The sequence below is a fragment of the Hyperoodon ampullatus genome, assembly GCF_949752795.1.
Source record: "Hyperoodon ampullatus genome assembly, chromosome: X".
NCBI lineage: Eukaryota > Metazoa > Chordata > Mammalia > Artiodactyla > Ziphiidae > Hyperoodon > Hyperoodon ampullatus.
In genome coordinates this window covers 107232682-107258315 of record NC_136913.1, presented here as the reverse complement: position 1 = coordinate 107258315, position 25634 = coordinate 107232682, and the positions used below count along the sequence as shown (strand labels likewise).

At 43.3% G+C, this 25634-nt stretch overlaps 1 protein-coding gene across 3 annotated transcripts in view; it reads left to right on the top strand.

Moving 5' to 3' along the window:
- Positions 1–25634, top strand: part of TENM1 (teneurin transmembrane protein 1) — a gene marked incomplete at both ends in the record, with an annotated part of 582495 nt that overhangs the window by 545122 nt on the left and 11739 nt on the right. For all 3 annotated transcript variants that reach the window (XM_079727499.1, XM_079727498.1, XM_079727497.1), the window contains 3 exons: positions 7446–7618; positions 8759–8994; positions 21317–21613. In XM_079727499.1, the coding sequence (XP_079583625.1) occupies positions 7446–7618; positions 8759–8994; positions 21317–21613 (706 nt within the window). The remainder of the gene's footprint in view (positions 1–7445; positions 7619–8758; positions 8995–21316; positions 21614–25634) is intronic.

Below are 25634 nucleotides of genomic sequence, written 5' to 3'. Positions count from 1 at the left end.
AGTGAGAAAAAAGTAGCATCTAACGTCATTGTTGTTGGGTAACCAATCTTGAGGCATTAAGAGATGAGAAACACAGGCATTCACGTGGGGGTAATCATGGAATGTTATGGCCACAAGGAGACATCAGAGGTTACTTTACAAATAAGGAAACGGAGGCCCAGAGTAGGGGACTAATTTGCCCATTCATGTTGCTGGTTGGCTGGGTCTAGAGTCGGATCTTTGAGCTTCTAGCCCACTGCTTGTTCCACTACTACCCCCACTGCCTTCCAGAAAAAGGAAGAGGATTTGGGATTACAAGAGTGACCATGGGAAGTCTGGGGAGCTAGAAGATTTCTGCTGCGGTAGCAGGACAAGAGGAGTATGAGAGCGCCATGAAAGAGAAAGAGGGGCTGGATATCCGTTTCTTCCTTCTCCCACCTTCGCAACTCTAGCCAGTATTATGCCGAAACCCTCTGTGGAGAGAAGGTTCCTCTTCCTCCTGAAGCAGTGCGTTCTGTCCCCGACGGAACGCTGTCCCCGTCGGTTCTTGCCTGTACATATGGGAATGAGCAACTTCCCAACCTTCAAAATGAAACTAATTCTTCCCAGACTACTCTGTACAAACTCTGGTTCCTTTCACTTTTATCCTCCAACACTTTAGCCGCTTCTGAGCACTCCTTCGAGGTTTTCCTTCTCCTTCTGAAGCCAGGGAGCACCGAATCGGACCTGCTCTTCCAGTCAGGGTTACAGCCACGCTGAGGTCGGTAGAAGGCGGCCTTGGGACACTGTTACCAGGCCCTCCTAAAAGAACTTGAGCGTTGCTCTGGGGTGAGAGAGAGGCTGCCTTCTTTGGCCAAAAGGTGACAAATCCTTTGCCAAGGTGGACGTCAGATTTCTGTTCTGAGACGAGAAACAGAAAAAGAGAAACAGAAGCAAAAGTTGGAAGGATGGAAGACTGCTGCCTAGAGGTAGCTAAGCCAGTAATCCGTTCAACTTTCGGTTATCAGCAACGACGGCAGGGAGAAATGACACAGATGACCGTGAACAGTGTGGACAGTCCAAATGGGATTTTAAAATGCATCTGGTGCCGTGGTAGTATGTGGGCTTGTCTTGTGTAGTGTGATGTTGTTTAAATAGTTCATTGCTTTCCATAATTCCGTTTGACTTGGACCAGGATCAAAGTTGCACACCCCAAGTATTAGTACTTGATGCTTGACTGCCCCTAAGTGTCCTGAGTGTCAGGGGAAAAGCTGACCACAGAGAAATGGCTAACAGGGAGGTGACAAAGCAGAACTAGGAACGAGGCAGGGGTTCTGGCCTGAGGGGCTGGCGGGCTCCTAATTGCAATGACCCTGCCCCAGCAGAGGCTGCAAGAATAGCCAGGATGCCCTTGCTTGTTTTGCAAGTTTTTCCCTGGCAAAGGCTTCTGCTACGCTCAACTGAAAAGGTCCCAGACTGAGGCCAAAGTGTCAGTTTTGTCACTGCTGCCAGTGCAGGCCGAGCCTACAGTTCCTCAGGCCCTTGACCTTTGTGGGAGCATGATCTCTTGATCCCTGGTTTTCTATGTTCTGTCTATCCCGGGACTTGGTTCGCACATTCCCCACCCCCAACCCCCCAAGAAAACGCCATTCACTGACAACTTGGAAATGGCCTCACGATAGCTCCGGGTGCCTTCTAGGCTGTTTTACAAATGCTCAGTCTTATGGAAGATGGCTAATGGGAGGTTCTCCCTCCTCCCTGATTAGATTAGCGGGACGGGGGGCGGCGCAAGGTAAACAAGCCACGTCTCTGGGTGAGATATTTGCCTAAGCAGAGGATGTGATTCCCATGCAGAACTGGTTCTGTAAGTGAATAGTCAGTCCGAACACATCGAAGTGTTTCCAGTGCTTTTGAGAATCTCAGAGTAGGGAGAGAACTAAGGCACCACATGGTCCAGGCCCCTGCCTCTGGGCAGGTGAGGGATTTCATTTAAGCAAGAAGAACGTAGAATTGCCAACAGTTCCTTCAGGACTCCAGAGACAGACTGGACACCTTTGCTCAGTTCCTTCCCCTTGTGCTTTATGCCCTTGATAAGGCTCAGGAATGGGCAGAGAGAACTGTCGTGGCTCATGCTGGGGAGAGAGAACTACCAAAGAGAAAGGGACTGAACAGAAGGAAGAGAGGCTGCTGGCCGAACGAGCTTTCAGAGCCTGGCTGGGAAGATGAGCTGCACGTCACAGGACGTCCGTGTAAGCTAAGCCTCCACACCACCTGGGATGGCTCTGTCTATCCTCTCACCACGCTGACTCTCGTACCCACCCCTTCCTTCCCATTCCCACTGGCAGATCCTGTTTCTCTCATTCAACAAGTATATGCAGTGAGAGTCTGCTCTGTGCCACACACCGAAAATACAGAGGTGATGAGACACCGTGTCCTGTCTCTAAAGATGCAAGAGTTTACAACCTAGGAAGGAAGGCTGGTCCCAAGGATAGGCAATCACAATGCATTTCATAAAGGCAAGAGGCCACCATCTTCTCTTACACAAGCTGAGGCGTTAGCCTCCCAACAGGTTTCCCTGCTCCATAGCTTCCCTTCCGAGATTCACTGCCACCAAAGAAGTGCTTGAATCATACTGTTCTCCCCCTGAAGAGCTTCCTATGCCTCTCCATTGTCTACTGACTGCATGCTTTCCTCCAGAGCCTGGCACCCCAGTTTCCCCTTGCTCTGCTTCCAACGTGCCTCTCCGGCCTCACCTCCCACTCCCCTGCGAGAGGACCCTTGTGCTCCAGCATCACGCGTCCCTCGATGGTCATCCCAGCCACCGGTGTGCCTGCCTTTGGAATGCCTTCCTCCCGTCCCCAGTGTCTACCTACCAAGGGATTGATCTCCAGCTACCCTCCAGGATTCAAATACCACCTCCTTCTCTTCTGCTCAGCCTGCCTGGAAATAACTTCTGCCTCTTCTGAGCTTCTGCAGCTCCTTGTTTACAGAAGTATATGGCAATATTCTGGCATCAGAGTGATTTGTGTGCATATCTTCTCTACGCTACTAGACTTTGAATTTCATTCACCACAGTATCCCCAGTACCTAGCACAAGACTGATATTTATTGAATGAAGGACAAGTGGAGATAGAAGGGTATTATGGACTTGGGCTGAATCATAGGAAGCCACATGAAGTTATTGGTGAAGAAAGGGTAATCCAGTATTTCCTAAAGAATGCTTATTAGGTTGGTCAGGTTTCTGACATGAGAGGGTAAAGAGGGTCTATTTCCTTTAAAAAAAAAAAAGTAATGAATTTTTCTTCTATAATCTTCAATATTTTCTTAAGAGCAAAGATGGAGGAGCTCCTAGTTTTTACCCTGCATGGTTTAGCTCTGGCTTAAATTGTCCTCAAGGGAAAGGGCAGGCTATCCCTTATGAGAGAATATCAGACCAAATATATTTTTAATAATATGTAAATATCATCTCCCCTAACATAAACTATATGTTCCTCAAGGACAAGAATGAATTCTGAATTTCCTTTACAAATGTTTCCTTTGATCCACGGGGACGTGTTGTGCGCACGCACACAGTGGAACTCTGTAAAATCAGGGACGGGAAGGGTCAAGGTGATGGCAAATCTCCTCTCACCAAGCTCACTCCTGATGACCATGAAGGCAACAGTTAATGCCTGATCACACAATTCACCAACCAGAGTTTGCAGCCCAGGGTAGGGAGGGGGAGTGGGGGCAGGGAGGTGGAAGTTACAGCCCTGTTACGGGCTGAGGGGATCAGTTGCAGCATATTGGCTTGTGTTCACTGCACCAAAGGATGCAGGCACCAGAGGGAAACCCACAGAACAGCGTAAGAGATTTTGATTAAACTTGTTTCTTTGACATTCAGTCTGGAAACATGCAGCCCCCTGTGATGGAGGGGAAACAACAACAACAACAACAACAACAACAAAAAACCTCGGGCTTCCCTGGTGGCGCAGTGGTTGAGAGTCCGCCTGCCGATTCAGGGAAAACGGGTTCGTGCCCCGGTCTGGGAGGATCCCACATGCCACGGAGCAGCTAGGCCCGTGAGCCATGGCCGCTGAGCCTGCGCATCCGGAGCCTGTGCTCCGCAACGGGAGAGGCCACGACAGTGAGAGGCCCGCGTACCGCAAAAAAAAAAAAAACCCAAAAAACAAAAAACATATTTGGGCTTCCCTGGTGGCGCAGTGGTTGAGAGTCCGCCTGCCGATGCAGGGGACACGGGTTCGTGCCCCGGTCCGGGAAGATCCCACATGCCTCGGAGCAGCTAGGCCCGTGAGCCATGGCCGCTGAGCCTGCTCATCCGGAGCCTGTGCTCCGCAACGGGAGAGGCCACGACAGTGAGAGGCCCGCGTACCGTAAAGAAAAAAAAAAAAAAAAACCTCAAGCAAGCCATAAGAAATCAAAGGCTTCCTTTATTTCTTATCCAGTTTGGAGCAATCTTTCCAAAGTTGTGGGATCTGCCTGTTGCTGTTCCTTTGAACATGACCCCACAGAAGAGACTTGGGCCTGTAGGTTTTGACTGAGCCCAGGAGAGGCACCACACTGCAGACACCACCAAATGCCATTGCTTTGACTGTGACTAGCAGAATTGGGGTGGGTGAGTGTACTGGGGGGTAGAGTGCTTTGTTTTTTGGGTTTTTTTCCCTTCAGTTTTACTGAGATATAATTGACATACAGCACTATATAAGTTTAAGGCATGCAGCATAATGACTTGATTTATATATATTGCAAAATGATGACGACAGTAAGTTTAGTGAATGTCCGTCATCTCATATAGATACAAAAAAAAAAGAAGAAAAATATTTTTTTCCTTCTGATGAGAACTTTTAGGATTGACTTTCTTAGGAACTTTCATACATACCACACAGCAGTTAACTATTGTCGTGTTGTACATTGCATCCCCAGTACTTATGTATCTTATGACTGGAAGTTTCAACCTTCTGACCACCTCTGTCCCATTCCTCCACCCAGCCCCCGCCTCTTGTAACCACAAATCTGATCTCTCTTTCTATGAGTTTTGTATGTTCGGGTTTTTGGTTTTGTTTTTTTTCAGATTCCACATATAAGTGAGATCATACAGTATTTGTTGTACTCTGTCCGATTTATTTCACTTAGCATAACGCCCTCAAGGTAGAGTGCTTTGTTTATGATAAAGTCAAATGTACACTTTCAAATAAGGAGGCTTATCCAGCCACAGGAAGGAAATCAGACAATACAACCTTCTAGCTCTCTAGCGCCTGGGCAGGACTATGGGAAATTCTATCTTATCCCCACCCCATAGCCTCTCTCAGCAGACAAGGAGCCAGGCAGCAGCCTCCCAGCTACATCTATCCAGGGAATTACACCACAGGCCGCTGCTGAGGTTCATTCAGATTTTTGACCTCTGCTCATGGATGGCTCAGTTAGCATCTGATCTTGTCATCTTGCCCTGAGAAGTGGGCACGACCACTGCCGTCACCTTTCAATGAAATCTTGCTTTAAAACAAGGGGCGATGTGACTGGGAAAGTAAGAAACTGCCCTGAGCTGGAAAGCCCGTTGGAAACCTGCATGCGTAGCATCTTAGGTCAGATCTCCTGGAGGAATAATGAAGAGTGACCTTGCCAAGTGCTGAGGAAACCCTTTAGAAATCAGGAAAGGGAAACCAATGAGGCAGAGTTGCTGGTGATGGATGTGAAACAGAGAGGAACTGCCTGAGTAGTTCAGGCTGTGGGACCACAGTCTCCCTAGCGAGGGGGGCCTGCAGCAGCTTCTTTCTGTCTGCTCCCTGGAAACCCTTCCCTACGGGGAAAAGCAGGTTGGTACCTTGCAAGAATCAAAACTGGATATTGTTTTCCTCTCCTGGAAGGAAGACCAGGCAGACAAAGTCGGGGCTGTGTTAGGTGTTCAGGCCCTTCCATGCCCCTTTCTCATCAGGGGTCTTCTTCTTGCAGCCACAGAGCCCCGAGCAGGCCATGGGCAAACGGGCTGAGCAGGGGGGACGATTTTGCCATTAACCCCAGGCGCAAACAGCACCCTTCAGCCTTTCCTCGATAATGAGGCCTTAGCAGCATAGCTGCAACATGCCAATAACCGTTTTGACTGAAATCCATTTAAGCAAAGGGTGCATCCAATTAAACAACTAGGGCTTGCCATATCTATGATGTCAAATGACCTATTTGATTATTTTTATTTGCATGCCTGACTGTTTTAACTGATAGCATGTGTGTGCACGTGCACACACTCATGTACACACAGAACTGAACTTGAGATGGCATTGTGTATAGCCTCAAGTTCAGTTTTGTCCTATAAAATAATGTCTAGCCCCTTTTCCCAAGCCTACCAAAGGCTGGTCTAAGTTTTAAAATTTCAGCAGCTATCCAGGCTGAGTTCTTTATAGCGTAGTGGATTAACACTGAATCACTAGGCCATTTTGCATAATTTTGGAGGGAGAAGGCAGTAGAGCCAGACTCCACCACTGTGTCCAGGCTGTATCCTGCTCACTTTGGATAAAAGGAATATAATTGTTTAACATTTTAAAAGCAAATAAAAGTACTTAACTATTTTGTAATTTGCAACTTGAAAACAGTAATGGGTTTCCAAGTGCATGTCCTTACTTTTAATGAAGTGTTTATTTTTCATGGTTCTGTTGGCAATAAAAGAACAGCTCCACATCAAAAGCCTTCAGGGAAGCAGTTTCCATTTGGAGGACAGTGAGATTGCCAATAATTCTGATTTTTTTAAAAAAAGTCAACTCACGAGACTATATTTCTAGATATAGGTTATTGCCTATTATCCTGGGTAATTATTTTTTTTGGTGTCTTACTCATATAGGCAAATTACAACACATTATGTACTATATTATAAAAAGATTAAAAAATTAAGTGACACTGAGATCAGAGGGCTCCAGAATGTTTTAATGAACATGTTTCCATTGTCTTCTATGCTTGGTCATTTTGTTGGAAGAATGATTCATTCATTTCAAATTTGGCAACTTAAAGAGCAGCAAACAATTTTCCTATCACAGTGCAAAATCAGTTTATTGGTCTTCTCAGGCTGGTGGGGGCGGGGCGGGGCGGGGCGGCGCATGGTCATGCCTCCTTTTTCTTTGTCAACAGCACCCTCTGCTGGTCCTTGTGACCCATCACATCTGATGGGATCGACCCAAATTGCAAACGGAGGGCTCCCTGCAACATTGCACACAGCAGGACATGATTCATAAATCAGTTTTCCACCCTAGTGATTCATTACCAGATATATTTTTTCTGTAAAACAGCACAGCTCAAGGAAGTTATCAAGAATTCAGAAGCAGCAAAAAATACCTTCGTTTGATTAATCATCTCTCTGACCTTTTTCTTCTTATTGAACAAGGTTAATAATACTTGTTATCACTCAAAGTTAAACTGTATTAGCTGCCAAGTGATTTTTATTTTGCAAAAGCCTGTTATCACTGCCAAGAGACTTCAACATTGGGATTGGTTACATTCCTCAGGTATGACCCCGAGGGGCATCTGACCAATGCAACGTTTCCCACTGGAGAGGTCAGCAGCTTCCACAGTGACCTGGAGAAGCTGACAAAAGTGGAGCTAGATACTTCCAACCGCGAAAACGTCCTCATGTCAACCAATTTGACAGCAACTAGTACCATATATATTTTAAAACAAGGTAAGAATATTTCCAACTTCGCCTGACTCTAACAGCATCTCTCTTACTTCTACCATCAAACCTCTGCACACCGTCAATGAGTAGAATTCACTTTTGGCTGGAGAAGATGACTTCTTCTCCCGATATTCCAGCTATGGAGGCTGAAACCCAGACAAAGTCACACCTTTCACAAAGTTCCTATAGCAACATTGGACCACATCCCTGTGGGAGTTATGAGGTTAAATCCCTGCCAAATCTACTCTCCCATCAAGTCATTTCCCAACACGGAGCTGTTTGTAAAGCTCTTTAAGCTCTGATTGGGTTATATTAAAGAAATGAAGTCTGTGTCCCATCTGAGATTAGCATTCTAGAGCAATGCTGACATGGGTGAATAAAAAGGATGAATGAGGATACACACCAAGCAGGAATATAAGGGAAATGAGAGAATTAAAAGCTCATTCTGTTCAAAGAGAGGAAAGTAAAGGAACGGAAGGAAAAAGAAGGAAGGGAGAGAGGGAAGGAAGAAAGGAGGGAAGGAAGGAGAGAGGGGAGAAAGAGGAGTAAACTGGAAGGAAGGGGGGAAGGGAGGTGGATTTGGAAAGAATGTCTTGGAAGCCGAGGGAAGTGGACACAGAGGAATTGTTTTCTCTCTGCCCAGTCATTAAGGACTCTTTCTAGTGTTAGGCTGAGCCACTCTAAAAGGATCGGTGGCGACCTTTGTCAGCGTATCATTTTGTGGAGTCCAGCAACTGTGCTGGTGTCCCCAGGCAGTGATGATGCTGAGTTAAACTTCATACTAGGCTCATTCTAGCTCCCAGCATATCCAATGGAGGAGGCCAATCCACCGAGTCAGAAAGGGAGTTTGTGAGGGAATTCTTTAAAAATGAGAACGTTTTTCAAAACAAAAACAGCCTGCAGTATTACACAGGAGTCTTTTATCCAAGAAACAAGACAGCCCAGCTGTGAACATAACGAGACCCAAATGGACAAAGAGCGTGTCGGCCTGTCAGAGTGGTTGTCTAGCCCAGAGGGCAGTAGGCCCACGGCACCCCACCTGCTCATCCTTTCCTAAACTTAACCTCCTAAAGCTAAACTTGTCTCTCCTCTGCTTCTGTGCTTCCCTTTCTTCCCCGTCTTCCTCCTGTGCTCCTCTGTCTGCAGAAAATACCCAGAGTACCTATCGGGTGAGTCCAGACGGCTCCCTACGTGTCACTTTTGCCAGCGGGATGGAGATCAACCTCAGCTCAGAGCCCCACATCCTGTCCGGGGCGGTCAACCCCACCCTGGGCAAATGCAACATCTCACTGCCCGGAGAGCACAACGCCAACCTCATCGAGTGGCGGCAGCGGAAGGAACAGAACAAAGGCAACGTTTCAGCTTTTGAAAGAAGGCTGAGGGTAAGGCTCTATGATATACTAATTCAGGAGAGGGTGCTAATGGCTGATAACGGTTCAGTATCCTGAAATGAACATTCTAATAGGAGCTTTCTTTCTTATTTATGTATTTATTTTAACATCCTTATTGGAGTATAATTGCTTTACAATGGTGTGTTAGTTTCTGCTTTATAACAAAGTGAATCAGTGATACTTATACATGTATCCCCATATCTCCTTCCTCTTGTGTCTCTCTCCCTCCCACCCTCCCTGTCCCACCCCTCTAGGTGGTCACAAAGCACCAAGCTGATCTCCCTGTGCTATGCGGCTGCTTCCCACTAGCTCTCTATTTTACCTTGGGTAGTGTATATATGTCCATGCCACTCTCTCCCGTTGTCCCAGCTTACCCTTCCCCCTCCTAATAGGAGCTTTCTTTGTCATTAGCCAGCTAAAGTGCTCTGGCAGTAGCAATTTCAGGCCCCAAGAACATCTGGATCGAGAAATGTGTTTAGTCGGGAGGCCCTCCAGAATCCCTCACAAGGCCTAGAGATGGTCAGCAGGTCCACTGAGCTGTCCCAGACCCCTGCTTTGGGGTAGTTGCCACTTCATTTGGAAAGGCCAGGCAGGCACACACAGAAGGATGTGAGACATCAGGCGACATCTGGACAAAAGCAAGATAAAGGACGAAAACAGTGAATGATGTCATTGTCATGAATATACATATTAAGGGCCAAAGGGGTCAAGGACTAGGACTCAGATTGGGCTAATGGTGCTCAGAGACAGCTGCCCCGGGGAAATGAAAGATTTGGGGGTTTTCAAGTTCTTACCAAGCACGGTTCACCACAGTTAACCAGGGATCTCTCAATCACAATTGCCTTTCTGCAGCACACGAAGCCTACAGACACCACAGCGCTCTGTCTACCTGTCCCTTCTTGAACGTGAACCAATGTTAGGATGACGTGACCAACTTTCCAAGTATAGTAACATTCAATATCAGCCCGAGAGCAACTGCCAGCCTGAGGGAGATGATCACTCACTACTGAGGCCTGCTTTGAGCACCTGTGTCATGCCTGGGATACCTGGAACACTTGCATTTTCTTCACTCACAGTAAAATTTCACTCACAGTAAAAATGTGGTAACCTCTAGGCTGTGGCAATGCAACGCCAAACAACCACCCAATTCCAGTGACAAGCCGTCAAGTCAGTCCCATGGCTTGATACGGACAAAATGATGTACACTAGCGCTCACTTTCCAGTCAGTTCTGTTGGTAACACAAAGACACAGACTTCCATGCTTGTTTTTTGTAACAGCTACTAAGGTTGTCTACATGCACAAGTCAATTTGTATGTTTTGATTCCGTTGGCCAGAATATTTACTAGGTATGCCACTGAATTGGGAGGTGAAACCAGTCCAAATAGTCAAACCTGTCTGTGTGACAGCAGTGAGGGTTTCTATCAGGGTTCTTCTAGAAATGAGATCTCCTGGGTAGAACCCTCGATGGGGAAGTCTTACAACTGGCTTAAGGAATGCCTTTATTTTCTTCACCTGTGAAATGAAATGTCATACTAGAGAAAAGTCAGAATTATCTACATATGGCTCATCAACCTCAGGGACTCACCCCAGAACAATTATATCAAATAAATGGTCTCTTAGTGCCTCCCCAGCTTATAGTCTGAATAAAAGATTATGAATCATATCATACACTATGTGACTTTAGGATTTTATATTCTTTAGGAGAACTCATTCTATACCGTGTGACTTTAGTATTTTCTACTTTCTACGATCACCCACCCTGTTTTCTCCCTTCCATATGCACGGATAATGGAGAGAGACTGTAAATTGTAATTTGCACCTCATATCCCAAATTGTTCTTAATACTGAGAAGCTAGTGGTCATAAAACATATGGGGGCTCTTTCGTGTTGAGTAGAGTGAAGTGTTATTTAGTTAGTACCATTTATAATTGACCCGTTTCTCATCCCGTGCTAGAGTTGGGCAGATTTGTGAAACGGCTTATAAGGGCAACAAATTCAGGGCCCTCTCCTCTATGACTTCTAGGGTTCTTCCTGAGGTTCTGGGACTGAAGAATGGCTAGGTGGTGTTACTGTACATGTTCCTAGAAATCTAACAACAATAATAATCCTTTACATATGTTTAGTGCCTTACAATCAATAAAATGCTTTCATGGTCAGGATTTTATTTGATCACCACAGCCATCAATTTTTAAAATAAATTTATTTATTTATTTATATTTATTTTTGGCTGCATTGGGTCTCCCTTGCTGCGTGCAGGCTTTATCTAGTTGCAGCGAGCGGGGGCTACTCTTCGTTGCGGTGCATGGGCTTCTCATTGCGGTGGCTTCTCTTGTTGCAGAGCATGGGCTTCAGTAGTTGTGGCACGCAGGCTCAGTAGTTGTGGCTCACGGGCTCTAGAGCACAGACTCAGTAGTTGTGCCTCACGGGCTTAGTTGCTCCGTGGCATGTGGGATCTTCCCGGACCAGGGCTCGAACCCGTGTTCCCTGCCTTGGCAGGCAGATTCTTAACCACTGTGCCACCAGGGAAATCCAACAACCATCCATTATTGTTATTCCCAATTTCCCGATAAGGAGACTAAGGCCCAGAGAGGTTAAGTGATTTGCCCAAAGTCAAACAGCTATTAAGGATCCGAGCCAGCACTAAAATGCAGGTCTTCGCCTAGCGCAGCACTCTTTCCACTACATCATGCTGTGCTGCCTTGTTCCTTAAAATAATTAATCTATAAATCATTGCCCCGCTCAGTGGAGCCACCCTGGCAGGGCCTGACTCCTCATTTCAGTGCTGACAAAAAGAGACAAATAATCGACTCTAATGTACTGGCAAGTGTGGGTGGTGCGGGACAACCGGCCTCCGGGCAGGCAAAGTGCTGAGGCGGCAAGAGGATGGCTGTTTAACTGGGTAATCCTTACGTGCTCTCCCCATCCTTAGGCACTTTGGCTTATATTACTGCCTCAGTTTCCCCAGATTAGACATATCCAATTTAATGGAATGAATACGCTCCCCAAAGGCAGGTGTGGATCCAGTTTTAACCAGGCAAATTCTTTTTCCTTACTGACTTTATTATTTCATAGATGGTGCCCCCTTCACTTATGGTAGCTTTCAAGAGGCAAGCTGATGACATGTGAGATGTAACTTTCTCTCTCTCTGGGCCAAATATGCGGTGACCCATTTGTAAACATCCATGTAAAGATTAAGGCTCTCTGGTGCCCTCAGGTACCTGGAGACCTTGCACCGAATCTTCTATTTCTCCTGGAGGAGCTGCTGTTCCAGAGCTCTCCAGACAGAATTACAGGTTCAGATAATCACACAACATAGAAACCCCTGCTGTCCTGGGGGAAATAGGGCTCCTCTCTGAAAAACCACACAGAGGTGTGCTTGTAATTTGCAAATGTGCTTGGGCAGCAGGTCATAAAACACTAATTTTTCGGGCACAGAATGACAGGTTCGTTTAAAGGCTCCCTTGGTAAGGTGATGGACACCAAATGTTCCCCCAAGCTACCTATCACATCCACCCCAGACCTTCTAGGTGGAAAGAAAAAAAAATCAGAAAATGATAGACCTCTCTTGAAGATAAAGCAACAAGAGTTGCTTTTCTCCAACCATTGGTGATTTTCTTTTTTCATACACACTCGGGGTCCTCTTCAAGGTGAGGAAACAAACTGCTGGGAAACATGATATCCTGCTTAGCCTGAGCAGGCAAGGGATTTGTTACCTCTGGGCCATCCTGCACCAGCTCCATTAAGTGAAATAAATCACATTAACGTCCTGAAATTTCATTTATTTTAAAAAGCCGTTTCCCCCCAACCTGAGTTGTATTTGAATCATCTTCCTTGCAAAGTACTTTCCCATCCAGTCTATATACCTTCTCATCTGCTGCATCAGTCTGTCTCCATAAATACATTTCCCTGGACAATAGAGAAATTAGACATGCACCAAAAGCACACTGGTTTAGGAACTACATCCAGATCGCACCTTGCTGTGTCCGTGGATAATAATGCTATTAAATGAGACTTATCCCAGCATTGGACCTCAGAGCTCTTTACAAGATTTCGCAGACTGAGATGTGAGGTTACAGCAAAACTCCAGAACTGCAGCCTCCTTTATTTAAAGAAAAAACAAAACCCCAAGAAGCTTAGCACTTCAAACCAAAGTCATCAAATCAAGTAAGATGATTATGTGTTTACAAGCAAACTGAAGCCAAGACTAATCTAAAAACCCTCACGATTGATTGTTTTTCTCTCCATTCAAAGATAACTGAGAACAGGGTAGATTTGTTTTGAAATGCAACATGTGACTGTTCATACGCGAGCTGAGCTCTGAAAGGGGGAACAAGCCCAGGTGAAACACAAGGTCCCAGGCTGACAAATGATGGGGAATGTGGGAGACAGCCAAGAGGGTTCCAGCGTCTCCTTCCTTTCTCAGAAAATGTGTTTGCTTCACACTTTTAACTTCCTTCTCCCTAGGTTTGCTGGAGGGTTTCATTTTGTGAAAATTTAGATAAGGACCCTGCTTGCAGATAGATTCATCTATTTTTAAAATATATCTGTGGCTGTCAGTCCCAAGTAACAGTGCATTTACCCCTAAGGAGTCACCTGGAGACAGGAGATTTAAGGAATCAAGGCCACTGGGCAGTGTTGGTTTTTGGGGTCAGGGGATTCTTGTGGCCTTCAAATCACAGAAATTTACTGTGATTTGTAAATTTAACAAATTACTATATTTGTTAATCTTGGGTCAACTCCACAAAGATAGCTAGACAGAAAGTATTATTTCATACACTATTTCACTTGTATATAAGCATTAATGATTTGGTATTAAAATTTTTAAATGCCTGTTGTACGGTTACCCAGATGAATTTGCCAACGGGAAAGTAATTAAACAAGAGCAAATTATTTTAGTGCACAAAGTGTCCAAGTTAAATGGTATGGCAGAAATCAAGTGAGAGGAATGCGTAAGGTTTTGAAGAAGAACTGGTATGCCCATAACTTTACACCACTTTTCCCATCCCTAAAATGAGGGATATGAGCTATACAATCTCTATGATTATGACTAGTAGTATTATTACCATTAATCATAATCATAGCAACTAACATTCATTGAAATCTTATCTGTGTATGGCCATATATTAACTCATTTATTACTCATAACACCTTATCAGGTGTGTTTTTTTGTTTGTTTGTTTTGCGGTACGCGGGCCTCTCACTGTTGTGGCCTCTCCCATTGTGGAGCACAGGCTCCGGACGCACAGGCTCAGCGGCCATGGCTCACGGGCCCAGCCGTTCCGCGGCATGTGGGATCTTCCCGGACCGGGGCACGAACCTATGTCCCCTGAATCGGCAGGCGGACTCTCAACCACTTTGCCACCAGGGAAGCCCTCAGGTGTGTTTTCTTATTAACATTCTCACTTTACAGATAAAGAAACCAAGGCATACAGAGGGCACACAGCTAGTAAATGGTGACACAGGATTTGAACCCAGGCAGTCCAGGTCAATAGCCCATGTCGTAAGATTCCTTCTGGCACTAAGATTCTGTGGGCTGGCGAGGTAAAGAGAGCGCCTTGGGAGGAAAAAAGAAAAAAGAAGAAAAACAGGTATAAAGAAATCCCCGGTGGAGCAGTGGAGGCTGATGTTAACACTGCATACATGCCCTGTTCATTTGTAGGCAACTCTGTGAAACAGAAGCAAGCCTAAGTCGGTTTTGATTGTCAGCATAGCAATATCAATAAAAAATAAAATCTGTAGAATTGTATTGCTCGATTTCTAAAAATCACGTACTAATTACCTTGAAACCAGTGAGCATAGAGTAGCGTGTACCAATGTAAAAGCAGCTGTGATTCTGTCCATTCTCACAGCTTCATGGAAATTAAGTGCAGGGCATCTCCCAAACTGTAGCGTGGTTATTTGGCCCATCTCACTTATTCACCTTTCAACTTCTTCAGCAAAAATCAAACAGGTACCTCAGTTGCCTTGTGAGTTGAAATGCTAGACAGCGTCCTTGAAAATTCAGCCCTCTCCTCCTTTATTCTGAAGAAAATCAACTGCCGTGATTGGAGCTTAGAGTTTAGCACATTGTGTGTGTGTGTGTGTGTGTGTGTGTGTGTGTATTGGGTTGAACCATAGGAAACTGCCCTTTTGGTAGGCCCAAAACACTCAAATATCAGCAGCTGCCTATGGATATTTATATATCTTTATATTTATATATCTTATATATCTATATATCAACCTAATATATCTTTATCCTACTCATTGAATGAATCTCAAATTGCAAGGGGTTGAAAGGACTTTCTCTTAAGCAATTAAAACTCAAACTCCTAGGAAAGAGCAAGGAAAGGATGTGAGGGGAGGCAGAGGACACTTTTCTTTGGAGCTTCTGCCTGTACCCACCCTTCGCAGGCACTTTGATTTCTGCTGGCAACACAACCCATGGCTCCCCAGCGCATGCTCTTTCCTCTTTCCTTTCTGGTCGAAGTGTGAACAAAAAAGCAAGCCCTTCTCTTTACTTCTCTTCAGCAAAGCTAAAAAAAAAAAGCCTAAAGAAAACCAAAGAATAAATTAAAGCATAAATACTTTCCCTATTAAAAAAATTACCAAGTCCAACTTTCTTACCCCAACATACAACTCATCAGTTGCCAAACTCAAGTGTCTTGCTCAATGTCCAAAGAGACTCTTTTTAACTTGGGGCTATTCTCAAATGTCAACCTTTTCTTTGCCCCTCTCTTTTCCAGGGCAAAGATTGGTATAGATTGTTTGGAGGAAGAGCCAAAATAAGGATTGATGACCCACACTTAGGTCAAGGGCTATTATTGTCTTTCAGGCAAACAAGAGTTTGTATGAACGTGTTGCTTTCCCACCCTTGCTCATGACCCCAGCAGTCAGAGGTGGTCAGCCTAGCATTCTTTCTCTCAGCCTTCTCACATGTGGGTTCCATAGGAGACTCACAGGGTGGGGGGCTGTGGCATCTTCAATTCCTTCATCCCCTTTCAGCTCTTAGCCAAATTTTACATTATCTTCCAAACCTGACTTTAAAACTAGTGTTTCAGGGCTTCCCTGGTGGCTCAGTGGTTGAGAGTCCGCCTGCCAATGCAGGGACACAGGTTCGTGCCCTGGTCCGGGAGGATCCCACATGCCGTGGACCGGCTGGGCCCATGGGCCATGGCCGCTGGGCCTGCGCATCCGGAGCCTGTGCTCCACAACGGGAGAAGCCACGACGGTGAGAGGCCCGCGTACCGCAAAAACAACAACAACAAAAAAAACAAAAAAAAACCCCTAGCGTTTCAGCAACATCTGAATATCCGAGTGCATTATCCAGAAACAGAAGCATGGTTGCAGAAGTCTTGACAGGCAGGGAAAGAACATTAGGCAGAGTTTTCTTCTGCTCACTTTGTAGTGGATTTTTTTTTAAATTTTGTTTATTTATTTTTGGCTGCATTGGGTCTTCATTGCTGTGCACAGGCTTTCTCTAGTTGCAGCAAGAGGGGCTGCTCTTCATTGTGGTGCGTGGGCTTCTCATTGCGGTGGCTTCTCTTTTTGCGGGGCACGGGCTGTAGGCCCGCGGGCTTCAGTAGTTGTGGCTCGCAGGCTCTGGAGCGCAGGCTCAGTAGTTGTGGTGCACAGGCTTAGTTGCTCCGTGGCATGTGGGATCTTCCCAGACCAGGGCTCGAACCCGTGTCCCCTGCATTGGCAGGCAGGTTCTTAACCACTGTGCCATCAGGGAAGTGCCTGTAGTGGATTTTTAACAGTGGTCCCTGCTTGTGTAGCTGTAATGACTTTATTAAGAAATGTGTTCTTGAGTAGTAAACTTAATCTATCAGACAAATAAAACCACAAATTTAGTTGAACTGGAAATCACTTGTTACTTTGGCTCTTTAACTATCATTATAACATAAATTGTAACAGTTACAACCGTCTCTGGGAGTACATGGATATTTTACAGCTATTGTAAATGAACAGTATTACAGTTAGAGATATGTGGCTATAAAACCACAGGAAAGGTAGTAGAAGAAAGAACACCTGGTTTCGTATAGGTTTCCAAGCCCTGTGTATCAAAAGACAGGAAATACGCGCTTCTCTATCACCTTTTAGGTGATAACAGCAGTTTACTGTGTATTTATGCACCACGGCACTGCACACATTGGCTACAGATGGTTAAAGAGTCATGTTTCCCAATCTGTGTCTCTATTCCCTGAATGAAACCTACCCCTGCAACTGACAAGACTTCCTCCCAAATAATTGGAGTATCTAATCACTAGCCTTCTGGAATTCATGGCATGGAACATTTCCTGTCCTTTTTTTTTTTTTTTTTTTTCTTGCAGAAGCTCAAAATTAATGGCAAATATCATTAGCCCCAGCTGGCTGATGAAGAAACTGAAACCAAAAGACGTTGAAAATAGCAGACAATTCATAGAAGACGTACATGTGGCAAATAGACGTTTAAAAGGGTTCAACCTCATTAGTAACCAAATAAATGCAAATTTAAACCACAGTAACATACCATTTTCCCACTCTCATGTTGGGAAAAGCTTACTAACAATGACAATACTCAGTGGTGGTAAGGATGGAATGAGATGAACTCTTCCACTGCTAGTTAATAAGAGCATAAATTTGTAAACCTTTGTGCACCATGAAGTAATATCTCGAGTTGCATCAGGAGTCTTTAATATGTTATCATTTGACCCCGTAATTTCCCTTATAGGGTTTGGTATTAAGGAAATATTTATTTACAAAAATGTTCAACAAAACATGAAAGATAGAAAAATGGAAAACAAAAACTCTACTTTCCAACAATAGGAGAAAGGAAAAATAAATGTTTATCATGTAGAAGATATTATGTAACCACTAAAATCCACATTTTAAGAATATTTAATAACATGAAGAATGCTCAAGACAAAATATTAGCTGAAAAAGTAGGACACAAAACTTTAAGTACAATTCTAATTGTATTCTTTAACTGTATGGGCATAGATTATGCAAAAAAAAGTGGGCATGAAATGCTGCAAAGTACTAGCAATGATTCACATTGAAGGATGGGATTACAGGTGATTATTTTCTTTGTATATTTCTATATTTTCCAATTTTTCTGCAATGAAAAAATATCACTTTTATAATGGGGGTAGAAGTTAAGGAGGTTATTTTAAAAAGCAAAGTGCACAAAATTACTGAGCAAAGGGAAACCAGAGTCTGAAATGAGAATGCTGGCTTTGCAGTCATGCAGGCCACTAAGATAAAAACTCTGGATCTCATTTAGATGTGGAATCAAAAAAAAAAAAAAAAAAAAAGAGGTCATAGATACAGAGAACAGATTGGTGGTTGCCAGAGGCAGGTAGTGAAGGGTGGGTGAGATGGATGAAGGGGGTGAAAAGGTGCAAAGCTCCAGTTAAAAGATTAATAAGTCCTGGGGATGTAATGTACAGCATGGTGACTATAGCTAATAATACTGTTTTGTATATTTGACAGTTGCTAAGAGATCTTAAAAGTTTTCATCACAAGAAAAAAAGTTGTAACTACATATGGTGATGGATGTTAACTAGATTTTTGTGGTAATTATTTTACAATATATACAAATATTGAACCTGAAACTAATATAATGTTATGTGTCAGTTATATCTCAATTTTTTAAATAGCAAAAAATAATTTCGACAAAAAAATTTTAAAAACGTCTTTCTGAGCCAGGATTTTGAAATTGGACTCAAGATCCCTAAAGGTTTCATGTTTGAGTTTCAGATCCCACTTGAGATTTTGTTTAAAATGTTTATTTATGTACTTATGTGCATTTTTCTGGGGACACAGTATATAGCTTTCAGATATTTAAAGGAATCCTTGACCACAAAAATTATAAATGAACATGAAGTTTAGTTGAATAGCTAGTGAATCCATTTAGTCCGACTATTATTAATGTAGTCAAATCCTAATGTTGGTTTTTTCCCCTACCTCATTAAACAGATATTTAATATTCTGTTCAGGATCGTGTTGACAATTCCTACAGATAGAAATCTAATACACCAAGCTACAGTCCTTGGAATCTGACACATGGGCCCATTCAGAAGCCTAACTAAAATGCAAAAAGTAATGATATCTAAAAACAACAACTACTAATATTATTTTTACACATCACCAGGTACCTGTATATGTAATCTCATTTAATTCTTAACACAGGTGTGTGGTGTAGAGTGGTAAATATCACTCCCTTTTCACAGATAAGAAAACTAAGGCCCGAATACAAGAGATGGCTGGTGCACAGACAAGCAGCTAATTCAGTCTCCTGACTCCCGAGAACCACAGTTGTTTATACTTCTCAAAGTTTCCCCTTTTTTATTTGAAGGGGAGAAGAATTTGCCACCCCAAAACATACCTCTTTGGTATAAAGATTATTTTAGGCTGATGGAGAAAGCAACGACTTAAATCTGCATAACAACCTTGTTTACTGTGCTTTGCCTGGTCACCTCCCATAACTGGCTCCCTCCTCCCAACATCTTTTGTCTTTAGTTGGAGATAGTATATAAGGTGGTGGCTTGGGCCATTTTAGAGAGTTACTCAGTTCCCCTGGGTCCCTCCCATGTGTACAGGAGGTATACATGTTATCAAACTTGTTTGTTTTTCTCCTGTTTTTATTACAGGGTGAGGATGGCAGTGGGGGGGGGGTCTCAGCCAAGAACTTAGAAGGTTCCTTCCAGATATGCTTGGACCCCCTTCACCCAAAAGAAAAGTCTTTTTCTTGAAAGTTGGGTGAAGACTACATGGCTACTGTATCATTTTTGCAACTTCTTTTATCAATTTTTTTTTTTTGCTGTACGCGGGCCTCTCAGTGTTGTGGCTTCTCCCGTTGTGGAGCACAGGCTCCGGACGCACAGGCTCAGTGGCCATGGCTCACGGGCCCAGCCACTCCACAGCATGTGGGATCTTCCCGGACTGGGGCACGAACCCGTGTTCCCTGCATTGGCAGGCGGACTCTCAACCACTGCACCACCAGGGAAGCCCATTCTTTTTTTTTTAATAGCTCCAACAGTTTACATATTTTATTTTATTGGCCGCACTGTGAGGCTTGTGGGATTTTAGTTCCCCGACCAGGGATCGAACCTGGGCCCTGGGCCATGAGAGCTTGGAGTCCTAACCACTGGACCGCCAGGGAATTCCCCACTTTTGCAACTTCTTGTGAGTCAGACTAGTTCCACATAAAAAGTTATAATAAAACAAAACAAACGACTCACTGAAATGAAAACTGAGCTAAACTAAAATAAATAAAACAAATTTTTAAAGCCCTCCCCTTGGCCTCCCACCCACCTACTTCAAAACCCCTGTCTTCCAGAGCCTTCTTCAGCTCTGTGTTGCCATCAGCTTGCTGTAGCAGTTAGTGGTGGGAGTGCCAAACATTGGCATTACTAGCTGAAGAGTAGAACAGATCGTGTCAGTTGTCCAGTTGCTTTGAAAACCCAGTAAAAGTGGCCTTTTTGCCAATTTAAAAACTTTTTAACTAAGCCATTTAGTTATTTGGTTATCTTGTGTAGACCATGCTGAATTTCCTCAGAGTCAGGATTTCTCTAGGACAACTTCGGGGCCGTGAAGTACACAGAGGGGATGCTGGCATGCAGTCAAGGAAGCCTAAGACCAGAACCAAGCCGAGCTAATTGTTTCTAAACTTGGTACCCAGATTGAACTCTATGCTCTAATCTCACTGAGTGGTGCCACCCTCGCAAATACTGGGGGGACCTACCAACACCTGCCACATTTACCTTCTGGCCTCCATGAAAACATTGCTGAGTGGGCTTCCATCTCCAGGAGACAATCTGAGTTGCTCTGTGTTCCCCCGTGATAGATGTGAAGTAATAAAGCTCTATGCCCAGAGGAACAGGAAGCCAAAGAAGGGAATCTCTGTATAAATTAGAGGGGGCTCTCTATATTCATTTTTTCTGATTTCTAATTATGTAAATAACTCACCATTCTGTGTTTTAGCCACTTCATTGGTAAAAGAGGGGGAGGAAATCCCGTTCCTTGGTAGGCATCTGACTCACATAAAATAAGATTACATAATCACTGAAAATTGTATCAGCACGCTTGAGGCTTGAGTTGGGAAAAAGCAACCAATAACCATATGTTGAGGAGCTAGCACATACCAGTAGTTAAGACATAGCCCCAACCTTCCAAGATTGTACAGCCTGCTGGGAGAATAAAGACAAGTCTCATCGAGGAGAAGCCAGGCGGATTCAAAGGCAAGAGAGACCCCATTGCTGGAGAAACAGAAAAAGCTTTTCGATTGTGAATGCACTTGATGAGGGGAACTAAGGCAGTGCTTCCAATGTATTTCCTCTCTCTTTTTTGTAGGCCCATAACAGAAACCTGCTCTCCATAGATTTTGATCATATGACTCGCACAGGAAAGATCTATGACGACCATCGGAAATTCACCCTTCGAATTCTTTATGACCAGACTGGACGACCTGTTCTGTGGTCTCCCGTAAGCAGATATAATGAAGTGAATATCACATATTCACCTTCAGGATTGGTGACGTTTATTCAACGAGGGACATGGAATGAAAAAATGGAATATGACCAGAGTGGAAAAATAATTTCAAGAACTTGGGCTGATGGGAAAATTTGGAGCTATACCTACTTAGAAAAGGTAAGCATGTAGGGGAAATAAACTAGTTCTGAGTTCCCGAATGAGAATATTGAAAGCGGCACTGACTACCCGCCTTGCTGAGGACCTGCAGGAGAAAAGTCTGTGTTCTGGCTGTTCTGCTCTATAGAAGTAACAACAACAAATTATACCTGTAAGGATAAGCTGTTTTTCAGCTGAAAACTTTCCCCAAAACCCCACGCTCTGCCAGGTACTCTTTCAAACTGAAGTCAGGATAATGGCTTCGATTTCTCCTCATTTGAGCATATTTGTTCATGCTCCTGAAAATGTATCTTTATTATTATGAAAGCTCACACTGAAGTGAAATAGGTAGAAAATTATAAAATTGCGTGTTAATGTATCGCAGCTCTGGAAAAGAGCCTCTTACACAGAGGATAAGGACTTCTACTTTTGTTAGGATAGTCAGTAAAGGTTTAGCGGTATACATTTGAGGACTAATTTTCCCAAGTAATCGGTCTGAGGAAATGGTAGCAGTGGGGCCTCGTTGGTAATAGTCCTTTGTACGTAATGATTCTCCAGTAGCATCTGTAATAGGAGCTCGTGGCCTCTGTCTGCTCGGAATGGGCAAGGATTTTAATCCCATCACTGGATCCATTTGTCAAACATCAGCCCCCCCACAGCAAAATGATTTCTAGCCGGATCAGTATCAGAAGACAATAAGAGAAATTGATCTCTATGTGCCATCTCAATTTCTGATGTCCTAAGATACTGTCTCTTCTTTCCCAAATCTATCCATTCAACTTATCAGTCCTGAATTAATTTCTGGGAAAATTGGAAGATGCCTTCCCTTGAGGATTCAAGGGTGGTCGGTGCAAAGTCACCCCTAGAAGTTCTTAGAAAGGTCATGGGCATTCATAGCTCACATCGCAAAATTTCACTATTTGCACCAAATGATGCTAAGCCTTTCTGATATACCCCTGAAAGTTAAAAAAAAAAAAAAAGTGTGCCAGCGGTTGTATGTTATTATAAAACTATTGCATTATTTCCCAGAGTCAGTTGCTGGGGAATTTGCCAAGTTGGGAATGCCTAGGAGAAAAAGCAGAGCTCCACTTGGGAGCCAGGGTAAAGGAGGGAGTTCTCTGCCTTATCCACCTCCTGTCCTTTTCTGCTGAAGAAATCGATGAAATCGCTAATCTGTACTCTACACTGGGAACATCTGAATTTTACAGAGTAGATCTTTTATCTTTTGAATTTTAGTAACAAGGATGACTGGCAAAATCGTATGACTACTGTCCACAAAGTGCTAAACTTGTTACAAAATTAACTGAATTCAAATATTTGGTGTACGTTCACAGAGGCAAGGCATGTAATGATGACCATCGTATGAAAAAAAGATGCCACTGATTCTAGCAGAATGTAGGCTGATTAGTTTTTCCAGGAATGAGGATAGGTTTGCACTGATCCTCCCACAGGTCTACGTGTGACTAGTGAAGGAGCTGGCACGCCTTATGAGTATGTACAGTTTTGAGGAAATTCCCTGGTGGTCCAGTGGTTAGGACTCAGCACTTTCACTGCCAGGGCCCGGTTCAAGCCCTGGTCGGGGGAACTAAGGTCCCCCAAGCCGTGGGGGACAGCCAAAAAAAAAAAAAAAAGTATGTACGATTTTGAACTCAGAGCCCCAGCCTCATTAGCGTCACAGTCTGGCCACTGAGCTAACTGCCTGTAGACAGTTGCTTCTATGTCTTGTAGAACTTTCCCTTTAGGCTGTGTCCATACAATGACAAAAGAGCCTGTTGAAACTTAAATTTCAGCCCTGCATATAGTTATTTAGCCTCTTCTCTGACACCAATGAAGCAATTTTATTGTTCCCCTTTTCTGGATTAACTGATTATTTCATCACAGTTATTTCAGCAAAGAATGATGTGAAGCAAACTTCGCATACATCTGTTTTGCTACAGAAACTTACTTGGCAATAATTCTTTAAAAACAAAACACAACAAAGAGAGCTCCCTGAGACTGTCAGTGTCTTCAGTAGACAGAAATAAGACCTTATTGTCACAAAACAATGTATGGAGAAAAGCCCTAGTGACTTCCAAAGACTAGTCAACTGACCAGTGAGACAGCCAAATCGCTTGTGCCTTTTAGTTGACATTTCTCCCTTTCTTGATTTCACATTTAATTTGTTCTCTAATTACAAGATAGCCCCTGACTTAAGCAATGCTATTATGCAAAACTCAGAACCTACAAAACACATAATTATGGAATGGTTCTTTAATTTCCAAAAATCATCTATCACGAGATTGATTTTATTAACATTATTATTACCAGTGATAATAATTAATTCACTGAATAGAAGCAGCGATTAAATGAAATAACAATATAAAGCACCCAGCACATCTAGTCATTCAATAAAAGTTAATTCCTTTCCATTTAAATCGTGCATTCTAGTATTTATTCTAGTATTTATATAAGTCGAAGAACTTAAAGGCTGGCAGTCACTGCTACTTGAAGGTAAATTAAAACAGGAAAGAACGGAAGGAAGGAAAAAAGGAAGGAAATTAAAGCAACTTTGAAATTGTGATTCTAAGAAAGAAAAGGTAAAGAATATTCAATTTACCAAAATCCAGTTAACATGTAACTTTTCCAGTGAGGTGATGAGGTTCTCTGCCTCCCCGTGCTCTCTTTAAGTCCTCTCTTTAACATGGCCTTCGCTGGAACATTCTTTCACTATGTCTGGGGCAGAGCAAGACAAAGAGGCTGGCTCTAGTAGCATATTTTGAAGTAAGAATTCTCAAACTTTAAAAATATGTCTCTTTTTATACCTCAAAATGCTTCTGGTAGTACCTCTGTAAATTTGCTTGCCATCCCTATACCATGATATATTAAAAATCAAACAGCAGATATTTCACCTTAATGTGCAGAAATTTTGTAAAAATTGTTTGACTTCCTCTAGAGTAAGTAAAAATTACTCGTATCATTTTCATGCACAATGGTTTGTAGCCATTAGGAGAAAAATAATTATTTGGCTAATAGCTGCGGTGGCTTAAATGATCTCATCTCTATTTAAAAAAATCAATTATTGTTTCTTAAATTTTCTCTGTGTGGTCATTAATTCTCTATCTTGATTTATGAGCCTTCCCTGAGTTAATTATATTTTGAAGACTTGTGGGGCTAAAATTTTGTATTACAGTAAATTTACATTTACATCTTTCCGTTTCCTAAAATCGTTCTTAAGAACTTCATTTTTAAATACATTTAAATATATTTTATAATCATTTAATAAGATGCTTTAGTCTGATACATTTACACAAAATTGCCTCTTCGGGGCTGAAATTTTCAAAGGCTGCCTCGAGGGAGAGAATGCAGCCTTTGGCTTGTGCTTCCAGGTGGCCCCAGACTGCCATCTGGTGGTCATTCAAATGCTTTAATTTTTCAAATTTCTGCCATTTCTCATTTCTACTCGTGTTCAAATGAGTATACAGCCATGATTGTTCTTGTTTTCTTCTTTACAATGATGTCACAGTCTTTTCGGATCTCACAATCAATTTTTAAAAAATACAAAGTCTCCCACTCCATTGTTTCAACTAATAAGAAATGGCCTTTTACCATATAGCTGCACTATGGGCATTGGATGGACTCATAAGTATTATTTTTGAAAAAGCTGATAATAATGCCCACCCAAAGTGAAAAAGCAGGCAAGTGAGAGCTAAATGCTAGTCTGGCAACGCAATGGTTACATTCATGAGATTTCCAATCACATCATCCACATTTTTGCCATTGGCAGGAAGCTTTAAAACAGACCAGGGAGCTTTCGAGACAGCGCAGCATCAGCACCACCCAGGAACAGGGTCAGGCAGTAGTTTACTGCAGCGCAGAGGATGAGAGCAGGGAGAGAATACAATGGCGATGTGCTATAAATGTTTGGCAAGGCTGGTACAGTGACTGGAAAAGGCCTGGCCCAGGCAGGCTGGTACTAGATAATGTGTGCGAGCCATATGGTGATTGTCCCTGGCCCACATCGCAGGTGACAGATGTCATTTGTTCATGGCATAGTGACAGAAGA